Here is a 24,866-nt window from a genome sequence, read left to right as displayed (position 1 = left end):
CCCTCCTGGCCAGGGTGGGGTGGGCCTTTTGCTGGCTGCTCTGGGGATGGGGTCTCTGCTGTGTGGGGAGGTTGGACGGTGCCCCTGCCCTGAGCATGCACAGCTGGGACCCTGGGTGGAGACAGACGGGGAGGGAAGAGACTCACCGGGGAGAAGGAGGCTCCAGAGGGACCGTGGCCTGGGGGCAGACACAAGAGTTAGCACCCAGGGCTGAGGGAGCTCCTGCCATTCTCCTGGGAGGGGGTGGGTCTTTGGCTCCCAGACAACTAGGGGTGATAAAGCATCTCCAAGAAACAGACCCTCTGGCCATTTTTGGGTCCAGTGAGGGAGGTGGTGACCCATGAGGCAGCCCTACAGGTCAGGGGTGACGGGTGATTGGGGTCCCCTGTGCTGAGAGGGTGATGAGCTCTGCTTTGAAGCCCAGGGAAGAGTCAGAGCCTGAGGGGACAGGCAGGATAGGACACGGTGGGGCAGGTCGGGGGCTGCAGCCTGTCCCAGGCTGAGCAGACACTCACCAGGGGTGGACGCTGGGGGTCGGTGCTCTGTGAGGCCTTGTTTGTCACTGGCCCTAGGAGAGGTCAGACTTACTTGTGAGGGGAGCAGGGAGAGCTTTGGTGTCACAACAGGGGACAAGGAGGGTCTCCCTTTCCATTAGAGGGCGGGGACCTCTCTCCACTGTCATCCTCAGCTGTGTGACCTTGGCCAGGATGCCTTTTAGATCCTGGGGCAGCAGATCCCCCGCACAGGGTGGGTGGACTCAGACAAACAGCAGTAGGTGGCTCACTGAGCACTTACTCCTTGCCAGGCCCATGCAGGCGTGAGGAGTGAACTGGGACCATTCTGAGGGGACAGTTCCTTAGTTGTGACTAATGTATAGAGGAGGAAGCTGTAGAGAATACTGCCCTGGTCAGCAGCTGGTGCAGGTGGAGCTGGAGGGAGGGAGTTAGGAATATGCATGGGAAGTCAGGAGGCCACAGAGAGCCAGCCTAGCACCAGGGAGGGGCCTCCATCCTCTTGGCCTGGGGTGTAATGAGGTCAGTTTTGGGTGGGGGGGCAGAATTCTGGAGAAGAAAATGCCATGGTACCTCCCAGTCCTCCTGCGGCACAGAAAATACCCCAGGGAGGTCCCCAGCGCCACCATGAAGAGGACCCCAATCACAATGCCAGCAATGGTCCCTGAGGAGTAGCCCATGTAGTCATTTTCTGCTGAAAGGAGAAGAGAAGAAGGGAGGGTTGAGGTCCAAGTCCTCCCAGGGGAAACCGCAAGGGGCCTTGCAGGGGGGAGGCCTGCTTAGGGAGGAAGGAACTGCCACCACCTGTGTGTGGTTTTGGAGTGTTGTCATCCCACTGTCTTTGTGAGGCAAGGCCTTAAGAAACCACGGTGGACCTGGGCCCACAGGGGAAGGGCCACACGCAGGTGGGCCACAGGAGAGGCAATGACCAGAGAAGGGACTGAGGACCCAGGACAGGAACCACCCCGTCTGACGTCGTGGGAAAGTCAAGGCCTCACTTGATCCCCTGCCTGCAGTTGCATCCTGTTGTTTCACACACTGGAACCTTTCATTGGCTCTAACTGTGCACGTGCTCTCACACCTGCCACTCCCTCCCATGTCCTGTTCACTGTCCTCCTGACTCCTCTCCCCTCTCACCTTGTATCTCTTCCCTCTGTTTTCTCTTCTCCAGCCCTGAGGACACTCTCAAGAGGGCAGGCCCTGACCTGCCTACTCAGTGCTGATTAGTGGTAAGGACGCACCAACTGTGTTCAGTGGCCCAGGAAGGGTGGGAATCCCTGTACATCGTCTGATCCTTCCATCCCCAGGAGAAACGGGGCGTCACCCCCATGGAGCACTGACAGAATCTGGGACAGGAGGTGCTTAAAAACCACAGGAGGTCACAGAAGCAGTGAGTGATAAACAACATTTTCAGCAAGTCTTGACTGACAGCTGATGACAACAATGTTCATACAAATAATAACACTATTTGGCAGCACTGATGGAGCCCAAAATGTGAGTGACCCTAAGGGCTCTAATCTCATTAAATCTCATAATAAACATCTTCACAACATTTATAAGGTCCAGCTGTTTCATTCTAGTTTCCAGGTGAGGAAACTGAGGCTGAGAAGGGAAGGCTTTTCCTGTTCATTAAATAATTTATAAGACAATGAGAGCAGCCCGGCCAGTCTTTCTCACCTTAGGGTCTCAATAAATTCCAGTCCAAAGGCTTTCTCAGTGTGACTAGAACGCTCACTTCCTGGCCTGTGGAGTGAGTATCACGGAGAAGAGAAAACTCTAGAGAGAAGCAGTCAGTTTAACAAAATCTGGGACTCAACTTTCTCTGTAAACCTCAAGCTTTGTGGCACTGCTCCTTCCATCCCGTGAAGGGACTTCATGGAGGAGTCTACCCATCTGTCAGGGAAGCCCCATCACTCACTGCCCTCCTCTGGAACATCACACACGCTGGTGTCACACAGCGTTACACAGCTGGTGACCTCAGAGCCAGGACACAGCTCAGACACTGCTACGCTGTGGCTGTTTCCAGCAGCCTGGCTGAAGGGAGGCTCTGGTGTTGGTGGGTGGCTCTGTTTGGCCAAACTGAGGACAGGCCGACAGTGCAACTCCTCCAGGGCCCCTGTCCCAGCACAGGGGGCAGCAGAGTCAGACACCAGGTGAGCCTGGAGCAGAGCAGGGAGCAGGGGTCTGTCCTGTTCACCTTCCTCGGAGGGACTTTCACTCTTTTGTTTGGGGAGAAAGAGGTGAGCTTGACTCAAAGCCTCCTATGTTCCCAGGAGCACATGGAGTGGGTCACACAAAAGAAGGAGACAGAGGAATGAGTTAGTGACAGAAGAAGAAAGTTGACAATGAGGCCCCTGTGTTTCTGCCTCTGTGGAGCCGTCTCCACCGCATGGAGCTTACTGGGCCTGAAAGAACCCACTTCCTCACTTTAGAAACCTGGGCCCCAGCTCTGCCCTGAGAAATCAGAGGAGCAAGGGGAGGAGAGAGACTACAGAGATGTGGGGGAGGGTTCAGGGGAAGGGTGTGTGATTTGCTATATCCATGGGCACAGGATGGAGTCAATACCCAGGCTCTTTTCTGAAAACCAGACTGACCTCCACCCCAGAGCTCAGTGCTGATGGTCCAGGAGGCACTTACCAGTCACTGTGATATTCTTGACTGTGGTCGTATTGTGGCCAGTGACAGAGTTATGGGCGAAGCAAGTGTAGGATCCACTGTCATTTGCAGTGATATTGAGGATGAAGAGCTCCTGTGTGGGTTGCTGAGGCCTCCCATTGATAAGCCAGGAATACTGTGCAGGTGGGTTAGAGGCTGCATGGCAGGAGAGGCTGAGGTTTGCCCCTGGTGGGTAATAGGAGTCCGAGGGAAAAATGGAGGGGGTGTCCGGGCCATCTGGAGCAAACAGAGCAAAGCCACACATGATGTCATCAGAGGGAAGGGGATGGATGCTTCTGGTCTGTGTAAGGACCACAGTGTCCCTCTGAGCTGGGCCCCAGTCTTGTTGTAAAAAGTCCCACCCACAACCCCTGTGTTCACTGATCTGAGATAACCCATTTGTCCCAACCCTCAGGCCCACCTGGATTTTCCTTGGACAAGAAGTCATGGCCAGCCTGGTGGTCCAGGTTGAGGGTCTATGTACTTGGGCTGAGAGGGATGTAGTGTGGCCTCTGGTGTGTGGATTTGGGTGGCAGCCTGGACCACACAGGGGCAGAAGTTACTCACAGAGAACATTCAGAGTGAAGGGGTCACTGTGGCCAGCACTCACTGGGTTCCGGGTTTCACACTCATAGGGTCCTGTGTCATTCCTCGTGACATGGAGCAAAGTGAGAGTCCTGTTGTCTGTGGACAGCTCCAGCCTGGCACTGTCTTGGAGGCTCTGATTGTTGATCAGCCACAGGTAGGTGGTGTCCTCAGTGTGAGGTTCACACGTTAACAGGACAGGGTCCTTGTGCTCCTCGGGGTTGGAGTTGTTGGTTGTGATGCTGGGTTTGGGTAACTCCACTGTGCAGGTAACAGAGAGAACATCAGCCTGGGTGGTACCTTTGACTTTTTCAAAGGCGTCTTCAATCAGAGTTGGCACCTGTCACCTCTCAGCTAACTTGGATCCTTAAAAGAATAAGCCATGTCTGTGTATCTCAAGACAAACAGATGTATAAGGATCTGATCTGAGCACTCTGAGAACATAAGTCCTCCAGGTATGTGTCTGGAGAAAGTATAGACTTTCTCAGAAGTCAGTTAGAGTATCAGGGTTTGATCATGGAAAGATGTAGTCCTGGGAGTCAAGAGACCACTGGGCACTTGTCCTGGTTCTTCACTGGCCAGCTGACTGCCTGACCAATCTTGAAATCTTATATGGAATGTGCAGGTGCTGAGTCCCTTCAAGCTGCACGGACCTACATTGCTGAGTCAAGATGTGTTTCCATGGCAGCCTGATATTCCAAGGTTATTCTAGAGTCATGAAGAGACATCCCATAGTCCTTATACCTTGACGAGACTGGGCCGTGTGGCCTGGGACTGGGTGGTTGAGCAGAAACAATACACAGGGAGACCAGAAGCATGTTCAGGACTGAGGCTGCAGGGCCATGAGGTGGGCAGTGTGCCCAGGACTGGTGACTATTTCACTGGTGACTGACATGAGACAGTGACTCCAGAAAGGGTTGAGCAGAGTTCAGGAGTGGTTTGGAATATAGTGAGGGACAGGGGAGCTGGCTGGTTTTGGCAGCAGAACCAGGCTCTCTGCCCTCAGTCTTTAGTGTCCTGTCTCCCACTGCAGTGGGCAGGACCCTTCCTCAAACACTCAGACAACAGCAATTACAGAAGGGGGTGACTTGTGGGCAGTGGGGGAGCTGGGACTTGCTGATTTATGGCCCTCATGGACCACTTGTGTTTGGCATTAGAGATAGAACTTTGAGTTAAATTGTGAAAGAATATGTGAAAATAATTATTCATGGGCCAAAGATCTAAGACCAGTCTCTGGTGGAATCTCTCTGTCAAGAGAACCTTGAAGGTCACAGACCAAGTTCTGAGTCCAACCAGGGACACACTGTGACCAAAGGAAGATGCTGCAGTGGGTTTGAAATGAGTGACTCCCCTATAGCAACAAGAAAAATAAAGTATCTAGGAATAAATGTAACCAAGAAGGTAAAAGACCTATACTTGTCTTTTACAGAACATTGTTCTGAAGGGGAACTACAGAACATTGAAGAAGGAAATTAAAGAAGACACAAACAAATGGAAGTATATACCATGATCATGGATTGGAAGAAATAACATAATTAAAATGATAATTAAAATGCCCATACTACCTAAAGCAATTTATAGATTCAATGCAATCCCTATTAAAGCACCAATGGCATATTCCTTAAATTTAGAACAAATATTTAAAAAATTTATATGGAACCTAAAATGACCCCAAATAGCCTCTGCAGTCTTGAGAAGATAACAAAGTAGGAGGGATCACAATCCTGATATCAAACTATACTACAAAGCTACTGTAATCAAAACAGTCTGGTACTGGCATAAGAACAGACATATAGATCAATGGAAGAGGATAGACAGCCCAGAAATAAACCCATGCCTCTACGGTCAATTAATATTTGACAAAGGGGGCAGGAGCATAAAATGGAGTAAAAATATCCCCTTTAACAAATGGTATTGGGAGATCTGGAGAGCTACATGCAAAAAATAAAAAAATAAAAAAGAAGAAACTTGACCACCAACTTACACCATACACAAATTAATCTCCAGATGAATAAAAAAATATAAACTGTGAAAGCATAAATGTCCTACAGGAAGACACAGGTAGTAAAATTTCAGATATTCCATACAGCAATATGTTTGCCAATATATCTCCTAGGGCAAATGAAATAAAGAAAAAAATAGAGAATGGGACTACATCAATTAAAAGGTTCTGCATGGGTAAAGAATACATTATTATAGTCCTGGCTGGTGTAGCTCAGTGGATTGAGTGCAGGCCTGTGAAGCAAAGGATTGCAATTCGATTCCCAGTCAGGGCACATGCCTAGGCTGCAGGCCAGTTCCCAGTGGGGGACACACGAGAGGCAACCACACATTGATATTTCTGTCCCTCTCTCTGAAAATAAATAAATAAAATAGATATATTAAAAAGAATACATTATTATAATGAAAATGAATCCAACCATATGGGAAAACATATTTGCAAATAATATCTTACCCAAGGGTTTGATCTCTAAAATATATAAAGAACACACATGACTCTACATCATGAAGACAAACAATCCAATTAAAAAATCAACAAAGGACAGGAACAGACACTTCTCCAAGGAGGACATACAGAGGGCCCATAGACATATGAAAAGAAGCTCAGCATCGATAGCTATTAGACAGATGCAAGTCAAAACTGCATTGAGATACCACTTCACACTGGTCAGAACGGCCAGCATAAACAAAACAACAAACAACAAGTGTTGGAGGGGTTGTGGAGAAAAGGGAGCCCTAGTGCACTGTTGGTGAGAAAGCAGACTGGTGCAGCCACTGTGGAAAACTGTATGAAATGTCCTCGGAAAACTAAAAATGAAACTGCCTTTTGACCCAGCAATTCCACTGCTAGGATTGTATCCTAAGAATCCTGAAACACCAATTCAAAAGAACTTATGCACCCCAATGTTCATGGCAGCATTACTTACAGTAGCCAAGTGCCGGAGACAGCCTAAGTGTCCATCAGCAAATAAGTGGGTCCAAAAACTGTGGTACATTTACACAATGGAATACTATGCAGTAGAAAGAAAGAAGGAGCTCCTACCATTCATAACAGCATGGGTGGAAGTGGAGAGCATTATGCTAAGTGAAATAAGCCAGGAAGTGAGAGACAAATACCATCTGATCTCATTTATGACTGGAGCCAAATGAACAAAACAAACACATGAGCAACATAGAACCAGAAGCATGAAACAAAGAACAGAGAGCGACCAGAGGAGAGGGGGGAGAGACATAAGTGTGGGAAGACATAAGGGAGAGACATAAGTCAAGGGACATGTATGAATGACCCACGGGCACAGACAACGGGGGGGGGGCTTGTCTGTGGGAGCATGTGGTAGGTGGGGTCAAGGAGAGCAAAGTGGGAAAAATGGGGACATCTCTAATAGAACAAAAATATTTATTGAAAAAAATCAGTGACTCTCTGGAGAGAGAAGGTGAGTCCTGCTAAGAGGACAGAAGTGACCAGAGGGCACGTGTAGGTGTGTCTGTTGCACAAAGGGAGGGATGACACAAAATTGGTGGAAAACATACATGTTATGTTAGTACATGCAGGAAGACAGACTCAGTTACCAGTTTCTGTGGACAGTCAGGCCAGTGGGGAGGGACCCACACACAGGCTGTGGCATGTGCCCTTCCTTTTCTTTCTAACTGAGGAAACTAAACTAGGGTTTGAGCAAATTCATTCCAACTGGGCTGCACCTCAGAGAAAGGGCAGAGGCTGGTGCACCTTAGCATCTGAGAGGGTCCTACCCCATGGCAAAGGTCCCTCATGAGGACACAAGTGTGTGACACAGGCAGTGAACCAGTCAGATGGGGCAGGGTCACCAGCCCCAGCTGGGAAAGTCTCCAGGTCCCTGGAAGGAATGGAAGCCTCACACCAGGACACAGATGTGAGCCAACAGTCAGGAGTAAATGAGCCTGTAAGCTTTGGGGACTGAGACCTGTCCTTCTGCCTTTGACTCCCTGGTAGAGTCACACAGAGAGTAGATCAATGGTTACATGTCCCTGTCAGGTGTCCTGTTCCTGTTCTTGGCATGAGGGAGGGAAGGAGCCCTGGATGGGGCACAGTGGAGGCTCTTTCTCCTGTGACCTGGGAACTTGGCTCATGATGGAGCCAGGAGCTGCTGCTCTGACTGACTTCTGTGTCCTTCCTGTTGCCCAGGAGGGTGGGCCTGGGAACAGGTGTGAGCAGGAGAACCTGGGGAGCCTGCAGGGCGGAGTAAGCAGAGCAGAGCAGGGCAGTGGGGCTGGAGTGAAGGAGGAGGCAGATGAGGGACATGGAAGGAGCAGAGAGAGCCAGAAATGTCTTTGGTGAGCAGTGGGGGTTATAGGTGACTTCACGGACCCCAGGGGCCAAGAGCCCAGGGCTGACCCAGGGCTGGACCAGTGCAGCCTGGAAAAGCCTGTAATGGCCCAGCAGCCCCACAATCACCTTGAGACTTGGCTCCTGATAGTTCTTTAGGGACAGGTAGGTGGTCAGAGGGATGGAACATGGGTCTCTGCCCCTGGAGGGAGAGGTGACAGGTGTGGCCCAAATCTCCCTGGACTCAGTATCCCGGTTCCATTCTCTATAGAGATTATCCTCACTCATTCATTCACCATAATTCTTTTCTTCTTCATCAGAAGCAACTGGGTGTTTCTTCTATGCTGGTCCCTGAGCTGGTTGCAGGTGTGGAGTGAGGAGTGAGAAGCAAAGTCCTTCCCTTCATATCCAGTGGGAGTGACACCAACACATCAGGAAGCAAAGAAGGGATTGCAAGTGCAGGGCAGGGAGGTGTGGATGGGCCACCTGAGGGGGAGCCCTGGGCGTTCCCAGCACTGACTCTGATTGTTACTGCAGGTGCTTTGGTTCTGGAGTAAAGACAGATTAATTCTCCATTTCCTTTGACTCCCTCCCCAGACCAGAATCTCTCCCTCTGTGCTGGCCACGTCTAAGAAGAAAGGATCTGAACTGGCAGCTGGTGTCAGGGTCTGCACATGCCTGACAGGCCCTTGGAGTGGAGGGGAGGATGGGCTGGGAGTGCAGACAGGTCTTGGCGTGAGTCAGACTGCACAGTCCTGGTCTGTGTGACTGCGTGAATGTGCCCCTGTAACTCCGTTCCCCTGAATGAAACAGGGTAGATGGTGAGTGGTCTCAACTTGCCAGGTTGTCTGTGGATGAATCTTAGTTGTTTCCCAATTTCCTGACCTGACACTTGGAACAGAGGCGCTGCCCCAGCTAACAGCCTCTGTGATGATTTGTGTCCCCAAGAGAGGACCCCCTGTTCTGACCCCTGGTGGACGAGGGGCTCTGTGGGCAGCATCTTCTCTGTTTTCCCCTGGACGCTGACCTTCCTCTGGGGTCTCCTATGTCCCCAGGGCAGGTAGCTAATGGCCTGGAGACCTTGTCCACACGTGCTCTCCACTCATAGTCTCAGGTGATGACCAGGCTCCACCCCTGCCTAGAAGCAGCCTTTGAGGCTGGTGACCAGTTCACAAGTCTTGTGACCTGGGCACCCAGGAAACCATTGCTCCAAGTCAGTCCTGCCCAGAAGCACAAACCCACCCTGACACAGGCTCCCCAATGTCCGCAGAGTCAGGATCCCTGGGACGGGGGTCTGGGGAGGGGCCCCCAGGCTGAGCTTCTCTGTGAGGACCCCAGGGGTGCTTTAGCCCAGCCCCTAACAGAGCCCCACAGGGTCTTTCTCAGGGTCATGGTCATGGGGAGGGTCCAGGGAGCTGGGTCTCTTTCTGCTCAGTTACTCTCAACAGACTGGTCCTTCTCTCTGCAGTGAATGTGTGCAGGCGTCAACTCTGGGAGGGGAACTCTGGTCTTAGGAAGTTTGTCTCCACTGGGTGTGTCTTATACTAAATACCCAAACCTCCCAGGTTGTGAAGCAGAGGGAGTTGGGGGCAGAGTCCAGGGTGTGAGTCCTCTGTGTGTGAGTAGAATTCACCCCACCCCACACCCAGAGGGCAGAGAGCAATCACTCACGGTACACACACAGCTGTCCAGTTGCTTTGTTACCCTGCAAACTTTCCTCTAGAGCTTGCATGGTGTAGTATCCTGCGTCATTCAGGGTTATGTTCCGGAACAGCAGGGATCCATTGTGGTATATGGTCTCTCGACCGCTGTGTGCAGACCCGGGGGTAAATTTCTGAGTCTGTATTACATATGATGCAATTACATGGTTGTTGTCTGCACTTTTCCCTTTGTACCAGGTATAGCCTAGAAGATTCTCAGGCAGATTGAGGACAAGGAGAAGCACATCCTCCCCCTCAGTGGCATTGATCGACACAATAGTGAATTGGGCAGTGGTGGGCGGGCTCCTGAAGGTTAACAGCCAGACTAGGAGGAAAGGAGAAATTGATCAATATTTGGATCTTTGTGTTGAGGGAGAAAGATGAGGCCCTAGATCCTGAATTGGTCCCTTAATTTCTCAGGCTTAGTGTGTGTGTGAGTGTGTCCCCCATGGTCAATGTCAGCAGCATGGCCACCATTACTTCAGCACCTCTGAACCTGTTATTTCTTCTATTTCGATAACTCTGTCCTGGGTATTTGCCCATCTCACCCCCTCACTGCCCTCAGACCCCTGCAGACACTCGGGGGGGGGGCCTAGGGAGACACCTTCCCTGACCACCTCCTTTAGCAACCCTGTGTCTTCACTCTCTGATCTGTCCTTCATGGCACCTGTGGGGACCTGACATCACATCCAGATCTTTCCTTGTCTGTCTCCTCCCCACAGAACATGGTCCCAGGTTCTGCTCCTCCTGGGGTGCAGCTGCTTCTTTCTGAGGTTGGTGGTAAGGATGTTTAGTGCCCCTGGTTAAGTTTTCCTGGTGTCACCCCTGATATAAATGGTTATTGTTCTCACCAGTTTTCAGAAATTATTTCTCAGTGGTGAGTAACCTTTAAGACATACTTGCAGTTTTGCTGCCCCTCACACTTCCAGGTCATGGGATTTCCCTGCTGCTGAGCCCCCCAAACCCCATCCTACTCTGCTCCCTGTCCTCTCCCCTCGGGGCCAAACAGAAGCCCTCTGTGCCCTCTCAGACCCCTGTCCTCCCCAGGGGACCCAGCCAGTCTCTGTCCCCATCCTCCCGTCCACCCCCCGGGCTTGCCCCTCCTTACCGGCTACAAGGAGCCCCTGCCAGGGGACACGCCCTCGGTGGGCAGGGGCTGAGGGGGACTCCATGGCGTCTGCTGCCTGCTCTGTCCCTGCCTCTGTGACTGCAGCTTGGATTCCACAAATGTTCACGGGCACTGCCGACCTGAAGTGTGCGATCTGCCATCTGTCTCCAAGTGTGCAGAGCCTGCTCGGAGTCGGGAGGGCTCCCCAGTCACGTGGGCTGGGGCGTGGTCAGTGCCCAGGTCCCTCCCTCCCCTCCCCCATTCCTGCCTGCCCTGTTTCCTCCTTCCCGTTTTTGTTTCGTCCACTTTTCAGACCCTGGCACCTGCTGCACCCTCACTGCCTTTTTCCTAAGTGATTCTCCACCCACACACCCCCAACCCTCGTTGGCGCGCAGGCACGACCTGTGTGGACGCGCACAAGCCTGGGACGACGAGGTGGGGCGCTCCCTACAGCTGCAGGTTGGGCCACCTTTAGGCCTCTCTTGTTCTTAATCCCCCCCACCCCCAGCAGGAGTCCTGAGGTGACATCAGGAAAACTTGTCAGAGGGATGTCACCCCGCTGTGCATAGTTTCATGTGTGGAACTTGGTGAAGATTGTGGTGCCAGGTGACTCCTTAGAAATGCTGCTTCACAGCTGTCCCGTTAATGGTGGGTGTCCCGCCAGGATACGACCCTGTGAATAGGGGCCGGGCAGAGGCTCCACTTCTGTGCACAGGAGGGTGTGCAGGGCCTGTTAAATATGCAGATGCTGCCCTGGCTGGTGTGGCTCAGTGGACTGAACGTCCCTCTGCCAACCAAAAGATGGCTGGTTCGATTCCCAGTCAGGGCACACGCCTGGGTTGTGGACCAGGTCCCTGGTTGGGGTGTGTGAGAGGCAACCACACATTGGTGTTTCTCTCCCTCCCTTTCCTCCCTATAAAAATAAATAAATGATATCTTTTAAAGTCTGCAGATCCTGATTCTGCAAGGGAGCAGTGGACCAGAGACTCTGCATCTGACTCGCTTTCTGAGGAGGTTGGTCTTGCTGGCTTGTGAAGCTCACTTTCTTTATTTTTTCATTTTACCAAATATTTAGTGGGCTTCTACTGCTCTCCCAAGCTGTTTTCAAAACTGGGCATACAGCAGTGCGCAAAACACAGAAGTGGGAACCCACTGCTTGTTAATAAATCCATCAGAATGTTTCATTTGACATTTCTTGTAAACATCTGAACTTGTTGATTCAAAAAAATCACAGGAGCGTGGGAGCACACTCTAACAGTGAGGCAGATGGAGACCCTTCCCCGAGAGGACAACCCTGTCCCCCCAGCGTTGGTCTCTGCTGTGTCCTGGTCTGGGGTCTGTCAGCACCACACAGAGAGCCCCAGGTCCCCCAAACCTGGGGATGTTTCTGTTTGTGACAGAGGAGCCCAGCTGGACACTGAGTTTCCCCCAGGTTCTCAGATGCTCTGGGGAGGTGGGTGTCCTCCCAGCAGGAAGGTCACAGAGGTGACTCTGGGGTGACAAAGGGACAAGCTGGGTGATGACTGGTGAGGGGACTCACCCTTTGTCTTCAGGTGTCACCAGTGTGGCTTCCGCTTCTAAGGACAGAGACCCAGGTGGGTGTCCCAGAAGGACCTGCAGTCCTGGGTGTGAAGGGAGAGGTGTCCTGCGTGTCTTGGCAATAAAGAGGGTGGTAGGTGGTCTGGTGGCTGTGGGCTCCCTGATTCTCAGGGGGCAATTTCAGGGGAACCCTCTCTCTCTGTGTTTGTTGGGTGATCCTGTCTATGTGCTCCCTTACCATGGGGACAGCCTCTGCCTTCTGTCTGGGGACTTGAGACTTGCCTGTGGTCACTCAGCCTTGCCCATGGGTGGTGCCAGACAGGGAGTGGGGAGCAGTGCAGGGACCCCTGGGAGAGCAGGTGCTCCCAGGCCCCCAGAAGGAGCCAGTGGGACAGAGTGGGCATGTGGAAGGGGCCCAGAGAGGTCTGTGGTGTGGAAATCAGGCTCTTTTTCTACCTCAGTAGCCAAAGTGAGGTTCACGTTAGTTTCCTGTGTGTCTCAGTTTCTGGTCACTGGATTCCTGACTCCATCCCAGGGCAGAGTGAGTCCAGTGGGAGACAGGGGTTGTCCAGCAGAGTCCTGATCCAGTGTCAGGAGAACTGTCTCCCAGGGGGAACTGTTGTCTCAGGAGCAGCTCTTTGTCCCCGAAGTTTCAAAGGACAGGCCAGGCGAGGGTCTGAGTGTTTCAGGAGAGGGCTCAGGCCTGGGGGCTGGTCCACAGATTGCCCTGTGTGTCCCCACCACATGTCGTTAGTGTCCCTGCCTGTCATCTGCTCTAGGTCTCCCCACAGGCCCAGGAGTTGGAGCAGCTCCATGTGGAGACTCAGGCAGGGGGTGGGGAGGCCCTGTGGGACCCTCAGGCTGGGAAGGAAGCAGCCTCAGTCCCATCATGGGGAAATTTCCCTTGTTCTCAGGACACTGTGGTCTGGCTGGTGAGATGTCTTCTGGAGACCACAGGCAGGGGTCCCAATGGACCAGGGACCCTGTGGGTGGGGGAGTCATCCCCTGATATCTTGGTGGTCAGGAGGAACGTCCTCCTTCCCTGGTGGTGACTCTCTGGGGTGGAGAACCCAGAGTTTGCTCCCTGTCAGGTCTCTGTGAGAAGAGCAAGGGCTTTGCTGCCTGCCCCGCCCCACTCCCAGGAGATGTCACTCACAGGTCTTTTGAGTGTGGCCTGGAATGTGAGTGGTCATTCACCCCTGGAAGGACATGGAGGGTGTGTGGAGAGCAGCTGCCTGCAGAGGGCCGGCCTTTGCTGGACAGACACCAAACTAGTTGGAGGAGCTGATGGGGTCCCGTGTGGGGAGAATGGAGAGAGAAGAGGACTGTGGACAGAATGATGCTGGTGAGGGTCAGACCCTGCTGCGCCTGGGTGCTGCTGATTGGGGGTGCCCAGGACATTAGCAGCACCCTGGGGTGGCTCCCATCAGTGGAGTATCTCTGCTGCCCTCTGGTGGACAGAGTTGGAGTGTAGCAGTCACCATGTTTATTTGACAAGATTTCATAGACATTTCATGGAGGTCGAACATATGTTAATGTTCCATGTCCGTGAGTCTGAGTCTCTGTTCCTGTAAGTACGTTGGCCCTGCCTCTTCCCTCAGAGAGATGTCACCAGGCTCACAGTTCCAGGAATGTGTATCTGCTTATGTTTGTCTCCAGCAGGCTACACTGAGGGTGGCCCTGGGTGGAGTGGTGTGTGCAGCTGGAGTGCTGGGTGGTGGGTCTGTGGGGAGAAGGAGGAGCAGGAACCAGGTGTGTCAGGAGGGGAAAGTCTGTGTCAGGGGAGCAGAGGGGACAGGATGGACAAGTCAAGGTCCTTTCTCACTCCCAGGGCCTGGCACCCAGGACAGGGGCCCGGGTTCTGGGGACACACAGCAGCACACACTTCTCTGTGGTTCTGATCAGGTGAGTGGAGCTGCTTCCTGTGCAGTTAACTGTGACCTAGGGCTCATGCACACCCTGTGCCTGTGGCTGAGCTGTCGGGAGTTGAGTCCACGTTGATCCAGGGCTGTGGTGGGAGCTCTGTGTCACGTGGGCTGTGAGGGTGAAGTCCTGGTCCTGAGCCTGCCTCACACCCACAGTCCCACCCAGGGCCCAGCAGAACCCCTAATGCTGTGTGCCTCCCCTCCCCTCCCCTCCCCCTTCCTGGGGTTCCTGCCCTGCTCCTCCTTATTCCTGGGCTCTGTGGGCAGCCTCAGCCAGTGCCTCCCCTGTTCCTGTTCCAGGCAGCTGTCCTTGTGGTTGCTGCCCCCTCACCATCTCTGTGCTGAGCAGCCTCTCACTTGCTCTGAGCCCTGGCCCCAGTGAGGGAGGAAGGGTGGAGCTGGGAGTGGTGCTCTCCGAGGTGCTGCACTGTCTGGAGAGCTGGAGGGCGAGGGGCCCTGGTGAGTCCTGGTGAGAGACTGCTGTGTCTCTGGGTGGAAGCCTCTCTCATTTGCCAGATCTGAGCCCTCTAGGCCAGCAGAGAGCATGGTGTCTGGGGAACAGGGGTCAGGGCATGTGCTAGTGGATCATTAGAGGTAAGAATGAGTGGTGTCTCTCCTATTCCTCCCCCTGATGCCTGGACCTGTGATACCTGGCTCTGGGAGAAGCAGCGTCACTCATTGAAATCATATTCGTCTTCCTGGAGTGCCTTCCCCAGCCCTGCAAGGTACAGTCACCTAGCTGGTGCTGTCACTGAGTTTCCAAAAGGCCATTTCACTTTTCTGTCAAGTCAGCTGTCTGAGGACAGTGAGACCAGTGGCCTCCATGGGCAGGAGCCCACTGCTGCGTTGCATGTGCTGTGAGGTGAGGCCCTCAGTCAGAGCAGTGCCCTGTGGGGAACTGAGGTGCAGGACAGGCCCTGTGGTCAGGGGACGGCAGCTGCTGCAGCATCACCTGTGCAGGGAGGGCAAGTCTGTGCCCAGAGGCTTTAATTCCCGTCACTGGGGCCCTGGGTTGTGTGGTCTGTCTCACTGCTCGTTTTTTTTGCCTGGTTTATCTGTGTGTGAATGTGTGACTGTGGTCCGCCAGCCTCCATGCACCCTCACTGGGTCCACCTGTTGCCACCCCAGGCCTGGGTCCTGCCAACCACCATCTGTGCACCTGGGTCTGTCTGGCCTCTTTTTTCTTCTGTGACCCCTCTCCACCAGCCACCGAGTCCGTCCCTCTTACCTGTCTGGATGAATGGTTCGTTGTTGTCGGACTTCAGTAGAGTTCAATTTTCTGTCTGTTTTGGTTGCGTTTTTGTTTCTAAATCTTTGTTGTCCTTAAACTTGGTTGTGTGAGGAGGTACAGTATTTCCACCTACACCTCCATCTTGGCCGAATAACCTTTGTTCAACATAACTGAATCTATGGGATTTCCTAGTTACCTCTGTATTGATTTTCTCTGCTTAACTGATCACACCATGCACCTGTTCCTTTAATGTTATGTAACAATCTCTATAAAAATAAAGCTTATTCAGACTCTGAGAGTTTGGTCAGATCCACAGAGGCTGGCTGTTGTCTGGTGTCCAGTTGGGTGTCTGACTCTTCATTCATCTCCTGCACCATCCATCCTTCGTGGACCCTGAGACCTGCCAAGGCTAGACCGCAGCTCATGGCACACATGGAGCTATCCGGTTCCTTCTTCACTCTGAAAATGTGTCTTAATGGCTTTCTGGTGTATTGTCCTGTGTCCTCCATGATGAGCTTCTGAAATAGCAGGGGTCCTTTGGAGTACATTGTCTCTCAAAGGCTGTATACAAGCCCGGGTGCAATTCCTTATCTATTACACATGGTAAAAGAGAATGTTGTTATGCACACATTCCTTCTCTATCAGGCATAGTCTGCAGTTCTCAGGCAGACTGTAGACAAGGAGAACACACCTTCCTCTTCAGCAGCAATGGGCGGCTCTGACTCAATAGTGAGTTGGGCAGTGGGGGCAGGCTCCTGAAGGTTAAGAGTGAGACTAGGAGGGAAGAGAGGCATTGATCAACATTTGGATCTATATACTGGATGGAGAGATGAGGTCCTTTATCCTGAGCACAACTCTTCATCTCTCAGCCTTGTTCTGTGTGTGTGTGTGTGTGTGTGTGTGTGTGTGTGTGCATTCCATGGTCAAGGTCAGTAGTAGAGTTGCCATTCCTTCAGCACCTCTGAACCTATTTCCTCTATTTCACAAACTCTTCCCCAGGTGTTTGTTTGACTCCCTGTTCACTGCCTTCAGACCTGACTCCCTCTGCAGTCAAGGGACTCAGTCCTGGCCAGTGCTGACATGAGCTTAGATCTGGGTCAGGGGTTCTGGGACTGGTCAGGACCCTGTGTGAGAAGAGCAGGTGGTGCCAGGAGAGTGCACAGTGGGGAGTGGGGCTGCTCACAGCTGAGATGTGCAGGTGGGTGTGGTCAGCGTCCCTGTCCTGAAGGAGCTCATCCCTCACACCTGTGTACACCTGTCCTCCTGATTTCCTGAGAGTCCAGAACTCAGGTGCACGGGAGAACCCTCAGTGGTGACAGTGCCTATGTGTCTTCCAGTGTCCCGTCTGTCTGGTCTTCTGTTTTTCCTTTATCATGTTCTTCCCTGTGAGCACTCCCTGAGCACTTCCTCTGTGTTATCACTGGGCTTGGCCTGGGGACTCCACAGAGACAGGCTTGATGTGATCCCTGTGTTGGAGCAGGGAGCTTGGCACTTAGCAGCTGTAGGAGGGACTCAGGAGTGATAATCATGAGGGAGAAAAAAGGACAGCACCTAGTGTGGTGGGAGCATATGAAGAAGAGCTCTTCTGGGAACGTCCCCTCTGTTGTAGGTAAGACAGTGGCCTGACCCTCAAGGCAGGGAGATTTCCTGAGGCCACAGCATGGTCAGCGTCTAAGAGGTCACCCTCTGGGTGCAGCAGTTGGCCCTGTGTGGACGGTGCCATCAACTGATGTGCAGCCATGTGCAAGGGGGTCACGATTCACATATTGGAACAGAATCAGGTTTTCCCGATAATAACATCCCCCTCATTGTGTCTTTATCATGTGGAATAGAAACAAGTCTCTTCTCGTGGTGTGCACGCTGATGTAGCCCCAGGGACCAGCATCCCAAGATCCCATCCATGGTGCTGTCGACCAGCAACCAGGGCTTGTGCAGTGGGAGCTGGGAGCTGTGTCTGCCTTGCTCTCATTGTTTACAAGGAGCTTTACTAACAGGAGGAGGTGGAGGAGGCTGCTGGGCCCTTGGAAGGGCATCCGTCTCCCTCCCTTGGAGGCAGGAGGGTGTTGTGGGCGTCACTGCATGAACTGACCCCAGAGTCAGCAGGACCAAGTCCAGGCTGCCCACAGGCAGTTCATGGTGGAGGAAGATGATGGTCTTAGCCCAGAGAGGGGGGTATGGACAGAAAAAGGACCCCTAAAGTCCACATTCTGTCCCTGGAATTTGTAAATATGTCTGCTGATAAGGGGAACTTACAGGTGAAAGATCATGTGATCAGGAATTTAAGGTGGTTCATCACTGGGCCCATTATGATCACAAGGGACCTGTCCTTATAAGGGACAGAGGGGGCAGGAGAGGCAGGAACCCAGGAGATGTGGTGATGGAATCAGAGTTCACAGGCTTCAAGATGCTGCACTGCCGGCTCTGAAGATGGAGGTGGGGCCACAAGCCACACGATGCAGGCAACTCTAACAGTTTGAAAGGTGAGGACACCAGGAAGAACCTCCAAAAGAAACCAGCCATGTAAAGGTTGTGATTTGTGCCATGTGACTCTGATAAGTGTGTGGTGATTGGCTGTAGCAGCTGTAGGAAACCAGGAAGAGGCGTTGCTTTGTTTAACCCAACCTCATGTGCGTGGGACAGGGAGGGAATCAGAGCTCAGTCATGATGTGAACCTGTGATGGTTTGTTACTCTCTCATCTCATGACAGGTGATGCTTGGGCAACACAGAATGTCTTCCTGAGCCTTGGTGTTGGACCAGCTTTGCTTGGGTGATCATGGGCACCCTGACCTGAGTGGACCTGCATGGGAACAGCACCCATCTTGGGCCCTCAGGGAAGGACTGAGGACTGCAGGCCTAGGTGTGCAGAGGGGGCTGCAGGTGAGGTGTGTGTGGGAGGATCTGCACCAGGTGCAGGAGGAGACACTTGGTGCTGTCTCCATGGGAGTCTGGGTGGGAGTTTGTTGGTGGAACATCAGGATACTGAGTTGTGGAAAGGACACTGTGTCAGTGAGATCCATGTGTAGTAGGAGAGTGGGGGCTGATGAGAAGTGGGGGCTGAGGTCATGGACATGCCAAGGAGGGGCTTCTCAGGGCAGGAGTCCTGGGTCCTCCCCACCTTGGTTGCTTTGACAGCCTCTGTCTGTGTCCCCCAGATGTGAAGATGACCTGAGGGCTAGTCTTTGGGTCAAAGCAGAAACTCAGTGACAGAGCCCAGCTCCCTGGATCCTGTATTTGGTGTAGGCATGTTTCTTTGTGGAGGCCACCAGGGTCCAGGTGAGGAAGGAGGAAGGATAAGAAGTTTAGGAGACTCAGAGGAGCCCCACCCAGAATATGTGCCCTACCCATGGGTGCTGGCCATGACCCCAGAGAAGGATCCGTGCTCATCTTTGTGAGAACATGACAGGACCCCTATTGGGTGCTCCTGAGATATGGGGCACATGTGCAAAGGGACAAACCCTGGGAGTGTCCATGGTCTGGTCCCTGGAACCATGTGAGGACAGCCCAGAGCTCTCCTGGTTAGTTGCAGTTCCTCTCATATCTGTATTTCCTCTATTTCATTTTTTATTGATTGATTTGAGAAGGAGTGAGAAAGAGAGAGGAAAGGAGGGAGTGAGAGAGAGAGAGAGAGAGAGAGAGAGAGAGAGTTCCACCCACCCATGCATTTATTGGCACATTCCTGCATGTGCCCTGACTGAAGATTGGACCTGTAACCCTGGTACATTGGGACAGCAGCACACACAACTGAGCAACCTGGGCAGAGTCTGCCTTCCCTTTAGCACACCCCCCACCTCCACCTTCCCGCCTTTTTTTTTTTCTCATGAAACTAAATGGGGACTAGGGTAACTTAGAATTTTTTTCTCGATGTAATTGAGGAAAGAAACAACCCAGAGTTCCAGGTGAATTTGTACTAGAAGGTCCTTCTAATAAAAAAAACCCAGCAAACTAGGGGAAGGTCCCCTTTATTTGAATCACACAGGTGGTCAAAATGACACCACAGTATCTGCTGACCTGTCCAAGCCCAGGTCTCCTGTCTCACACATCAGGGGCTGTGGTTCCCAACCTGGTCAATTGGGAGGGCCCAAGCCCACCTCGCCTGTGTAGGCTCTGCTGCCCTCAGCTGTGTGACCTTGGGCAGGATGCCCTTCAGATCCTGGAGCAGCAGATCCCCCTCACAGGGTGGGTGGACTCAAACAGCAGCAGGTGCCTCACTGAGCACTTACTCCCTCTCAGCCCCGTGCAGGTGTGAGGAGTGAACCGGGACCATCCTGAGGGGACAGTTCCTTAGTTGTGACTAATGTGTAGATGAGGAGGCTGTTGAGAAAACTGCCCTGGTCAGCAGCTGGTGCAGGAGGAGCTGGAGGGAGGGAGTTAGGAACGTCCATGGGGAAGTTGGAAGGCCACAGAGAGCCAGCCCAGCATCAGAAAGGGGTCTCCTTCTCCTGGCCATTGGTCAGATAGGGGTCAGCAGGGAGTCAGCCTGAGGTGGGCAAGATTAGGGTGAAGACAATGCCATTGTATCTCCCAGTCCTCCTGCGGTACAGGAAATACCACAGTGAGGTCCCCAGCACCACCAGGAGGAGGACCCTAATCATGATGCTAGCAATGGTCCCTGCAAAAAAGCCCATGTAATTATTTTTTGCTGAAGGAGAAGGGAAAAGGGGAGGGGAGAGGGTCCAAGTCCACTCATAGGAAACCAGGGGGGCCTTTAAGGGGGGGAGGCCTGGTTAGGGTGGAAGGAACTGTCACCATCTGTGTGCATTTGGGAGTGTTGTCATTGCACCATCCTTGTGACACCCTTCTGCCTGTGGTTGATTCCTGTCATTTCGATCACTGGAACCTTCCATTGGCTCTAACTGTGCACATTCTCTCACACCTGCCACTCCCGTGTCCTGTCCACTGTCCTCCTCACTCCTCTTCCCTGTCACCTTGTGTCTCTTCCCTCTGTTTCCTCTTCTCCAGCCCTAATGACACTCTCAGAGGGCAGACACTGACCTGTCCACTCAGTGGTGATTCATGGTAAGGATGTGCCAACTGTGTTCAGTGGCCCAGGGAAGGTGGGAAACCCTGTATGTCATCTGATCCTCCCATCCCCTGGAGGGACAGGATGTCACCCCCATGGAGCACAGACACAATATGAGACTTGAGGTGCTTAAAAATCATTGGAGGTCACACATGTGGTGAGTGATAAACAACATTTTCATCCAGTTCTGCTGGACTGACAGCCGATGGCAACAATGTTCATACAAATAATGACACTATCTGACATCCCTGAGAGAGTCCTGCCTATGAGTGACCTGAAGGGCTTTAATCTCACTAAATCTCATAACGAACATCCTCACAACTGTCATACAATCCAGCTGTTTATTCCAGTTTACAGTGAGAAAATCGAGGTTCAGTTGGGTGAGCAGCAGCTTGAGGTCAGCCAGCTTGTGCACATGGAACTGAGACTCGGACGAGACTAGTGTCATTCTGGGGCTTCCCCTGTTGCTCTGCAGACTCTCACTGGGCTCCCCATTCCTCAAGGCTTGAATCCACCTCATTCCCCTGCCTGTGAGATGTATGGAGGAGCAGGTGGGAGAGGTCGAGGGTCACTTACTTTGCACATCCAGCCTGAGGGGGTCACTTTTGCTGGTGCTTATGGGGCTGGAGACCCCACACTGATAGCTCCCAGCATCCTCCCTCCTGACAGGCTGTATGATCAGGGTGCTGTTGTCCCGGGACAGCTTTGTCCTTTCTGTGAGCAGGAGTCTCTGGTCCCTGAACAACCACCAGATGGAGATTCTGGTGTCATTTGTGAGGCAGGTCAGCACCATGGTGTCCTTCTGTTCTGTGGTGGCGGTGTTCCTGGCTCGGATGGAGAAAGTAGAAGGTGACTGACTGAGAATAGGCTCCTTCCTCAGAGCCTCAGCCAATCACAGCCCCCATGGAGCTCTGATGTGATCACCAGAGGATGGCCCTGACTTCTGAAGGAGGACCAGTGTCTTTGTTCAGGTGACAATATGTAAGGAGAGGTCTATGTCTCTCCCTGTGACTCCAGATCACCCCAGGATGACCTCTGGCCTGTCCCCCTGCACACCTGTAGAAGCAGCACCAGGAACCTCTTCTGAGCCCAAGTGTCCAGCATCTTCAGACTCAGGTGGAATTTTTCACCCACTGGCTTTTCTGTGACTCTTTCCTGTAATTTTGTCTGACTTTCTATGTGATCAAACCCTCTCTCCATATGATGGCTTTACCTAGACAAGGGAAGGCTTTTCTTGTTTGTTAAATAATTTATAGAACAATGTGAGCAGACAAGCCAGTCTTCCTGACCTAAGGGCCTCAATAAACTCCATTTCAAAGGCTTTCTCAGTGTGAATAGGACTCTCACTTTCTGGCCTGTGGAGTGAATATCACAGAGAAGAGAAACCTCTAGAGAGAAGCAGTCACAGGTTAGCAAAGGCTGGGACTCTCAGCCTCCTCTGGAGTCTATATTCTCTGTGGCACTGCCTCTTCTGTCCCGTGAAGGGACTTCATGGGAGAGTCTACCCATCTGTCAGGTAAGTACCATTGCTCACTGCTCCCCTCTGGAACATCACACACACTGGTGTTGCACAGTGTTACACAGCTGGTGGCCTCAGAGCCAGGACACAGCCCAGCAGTGGCTACACTGTGGCTGTTTCCAGCAGCCTGGCCTGAGGGAGGCTCTGGTGTTGGTGGGTGGAACAGTTTGATCAGATTGAGAACAGGGCACCTGTGCATCTCATCCACGGGCCCTGTCCTAGCACAGGGGACATAAGGGTCAGGCACCAGGTGAGCCTGGAGCAGAGCAGGGAGCAGGGGTCTGTCTTGCTCACCCACCTTGTGGGGGAGGGGCTCACCCTTTTGTTTGGTATAAAAGAGGTGAGCTTGACTCAAAGTCTTGTACATTCCTTGTAGGTCTTGGAGTGGGTCACAGAAAAGAAGGAGGTGACACAAGAAACATGTTAGTGACAGAAGAAGCAACTTGATTGTGTGCCCCCTTGTTTTACCCTCTCTGTGAAGCCCCATCCCCCATCTGGGGCTTTCTGAGTCTAAGAGAACCCACTTCCTCATTTCCAAGCTTGGGCCCCAGCTCTGCCCTGAGAAATCAGAGGAGCAAGGGGAGGAGAGAGACTACAGAGATGTGGGGGAGGGTTCAGGGGAAGGGTTTGTGATTTGTGTGTCCATGGGCACAGCATGGAGACAGCATCCAAGCTTTTTTCTGAAAAGCAGACCAACCTCCACCCCAGAGCTCGGTGCTGGTGGTCCAGGAGGCACTTACCAGACACTGTGATAGTCCTGACTGTGGTCCTACTGAGGCTAGTGACAGGGTTATGGGCGAGGCAGGTATAGGATTCATTATCACTCACAGTGATGTTGGCAACAAAGAGCTCCTGTGTGGCTTGCTGGGGTCTCCCATTGATAAGCCAAGAATACTGTGCAGGTGGGTTAGAGGCTGCATGACAGGAGAGGCTGAGGTTTGCTCCTTGTGGGTAATGGGAGTCCGAGGGAAAAATGGAGGGGGCGTCTGGGCCATCTGGAGGAAATAGAGCAAAGCCACACATGATGTTATCAGAAGGAAGGGGAAGCTCCTGGCCTGTGTAAGGGCCATAGTGTCCCTCTGAGCTGGGCCCCAGCCTTGTTGTGAAAGGTGCCAACACAACCCCTTATTCACTGAGCTGCGTCTGAGACATTAACATGTTGTCCCACCACAGGGAATTGACTGTGAGCCTTTCAAGACAGGGGCCATGGGTCTGGACTAAGACTGGTGGTGTCTTTCGGCTGAGTCACTCCCATCAAACTGGTCCTTCTCTCTGTGGTGAATGAGTGCAGGGCTGGAATCTGGGAGGGGAACTCTGATCTTAGTAAGTTTGTCTCCACTGTGTGTGTCCTGCCCAAACCCAACCTGAGACGTGAAGCAGAGCGGGATGGAGGCAGAGTCCAGGGCTGTTAGTCCTGTGTGTGAGTAGAATTCACCCCACCTGACACCCAGAGGTAAGGGAGGAAGCTCTCACGGTACACACAGAGCTGTCCAGTTCCTTCTTCTATCTGCAAATCTTTGCTTATGGCTTGTACGGTGTAGTATACTGTGTCCTGCAGGGTGACCTTCTGGAACAGAAGGAACCATTGAGGTATATAGTCTCTCGACCACTGTGTGCAGGCCTGGGGGTAAATTTTTGAGTCTCTATTACATATGATGCAATTCCACGGCTGCTGTCCACACTTTTCCCTCTGTACCAGGCATAGCCTATAAGGCTCAGGAAGATTGAGGAAGATTGAGGACAAGGAGAAGCACATCCTTCCCTTCTGTAGCATTGATTGAGGCAACGGTGAGTTGGGCAGTGGTGGGAGAATTCCTGAAGGTTAACAGTGAGACTAGGAGGAAAGAGAAATTGATCAATATTTGGGTCTATATGTTGGGATGGAAAAATCAGGCCCTGGGTCCTGAGCAAAACTGTTCATCTCTCAGCCTTGTTCTCTCTCTCTCTCTCTCTCTCTCTCTGTGTGTGTGTGTGTGTGTGTGTGTGTGTGTGTGGTGAGGGTATGTTAGCTTGAGAGTGAGTGTGTCTCCTATGGTCAAGGTCAGCAGCATGGCCACCAATGCTGGAGCCCCTCTGAACCTGAGAGCCCTGAGCTTTCCAGGAGTCCCCCGCCACTCTCTGGCTCTGATCCCCCTGTCCACTCCCAGGTAACTCTGCTGTCTCACCAGCCAGAAGGAGCTCCTTCCACAAGCTGAGTCATCTGTGGGCAAGGGCTGAGGGGGCCTCCATGAACTCTGCTGTCTGCTCTGTCCCTCCCTCTCTGAGAAGAGCTTGGGTCCAGAAATGCCCACAGGCACTGCGGTTCTGATGTGTGGGATCTGAGTCCCTCCTCCCCTCTGTTGAGCCTCCTCCTAGGAAGTTAAGATCACTTCCTGGGTCATGTGGACTGGGGCGGGGTCATGTGGACTGGGGCGGGGTCTGTGCCCAGGATCCTCCTCACCCTCCCCTCATTCTTGCCTCCCCTGTTCCCTTCTTCCCCTTTCCTTTCCTCTGCATTTCAGTTCCCTGTCACAGCTTAGGCTGCTACCTTTTCCAGCAGTGACTCTTCCCCATACACACATGTACACACACACACACACACACACACACCCCTGGTTTGTGCCCAATGCACTTAGACACACAGGAGCAGAGTAGGACAATAGACACAAGGTCCCCAGGGTGGAAATCCCCAGGAACCTGGCAACAGCCAACCCAGGCTGAGACCTTGCTCCCAGGGAGACCTTTCCTCTCCTAGCACATCCCTGGTCATGTGATTCAGTCCCCCTGAC

At 52.6% G+C, this 24,866-nt stretch overlaps 2 protein-coding genes across 5 annotated transcripts in view; both read right to left on the bottom strand.

Annotated features, from left to right (window-relative positions):
• Positions 1–11,053, bottom strand: part of LOC119049339 (carcinoembryonic antigen-related cell adhesion molecule 1-like) — a 38,691-nt gene extending 27,638 nt beyond the window's left edge. For 2 of the 4 annotated variants that reach the window (XM_053657160.1, XM_053657159.1), the window contains exons 1-7: positions 10,864–11,018; positions 9,727–10,080; positions 3,735–4,013; positions 3,150–3,404; positions 1,086–1,206; positions 516–568; positions 147–178 (exon numbers count right to left, since the gene is read on the bottom strand). In XM_053657160.1, coding sequence (XP_053513135.1) covers positions 147–178; positions 516–568; positions 1,086–1,206; positions 3,150–3,404; positions 3,735–4,013; positions 9,727–10,080; positions 10,864–10,927 — 1,158 coding nt within the window. In that variant the 5' untranslated portion in view covers positions 10,928–11,018. Of the gene's footprint in view, positions 1–146; positions 179–515; positions 569–1,085; positions 1,207–3,149; positions 3,405–3,734; positions 4,014–9,726; positions 10,081–10,863 lie in introns of all 4 variants that reach the window. The other 2 variants (XM_053657162.1, XM_053657161.1) reach the window with 2 other exon arrangements.
• A 9,868-nt stretch (positions 11,054–20,921) lies between these two features.
• LOC119054814 (carcinoembryonic antigen-related cell adhesion molecule 1-like) lies at positions 20,922–24,362 on the bottom strand. The gene is made up of 4 exons (XM_053657163.1): positions 24,264–24,362; positions 23,581–23,932; positions 22,839–23,093; positions 20,922–21,407 (listed from the first exon to the last, which is right to left on the bottom strand). The coding sequence occupies exons 2-4, from the start codon at positions 23,870–23,872 to the stop codon at positions 21,148–21,150; spliced, it is 807 nt and encodes a 268-aa protein (XP_053513138.1). The 5' UTR covers positions 23,873–23,932; positions 24,264–24,362; the 3' UTR covers positions 20,922–21,147.
• Between the last annotated feature and the right edge of the window lie 504 nt (positions 24,363–24,866).

Source organism: Artibeus jamaicensis, unplaced genomic scaffold (genome assembly GCF_021234435.1).
Source record: "Artibeus jamaicensis isolate MK-2021 breed Jamaican fruit bat unplaced genomic scaffold, CSHL_Jam_final scaffold_36, whole genome shotgun sequence".
Taxonomy (NCBI): Eukaryota; Metazoa; Chordata; class Mammalia; order Chiroptera; family Phyllostomidae; genus Artibeus; species Artibeus jamaicensis.
This window is presented reverse-complemented; position numbering and strand designations above follow the sequence as displayed.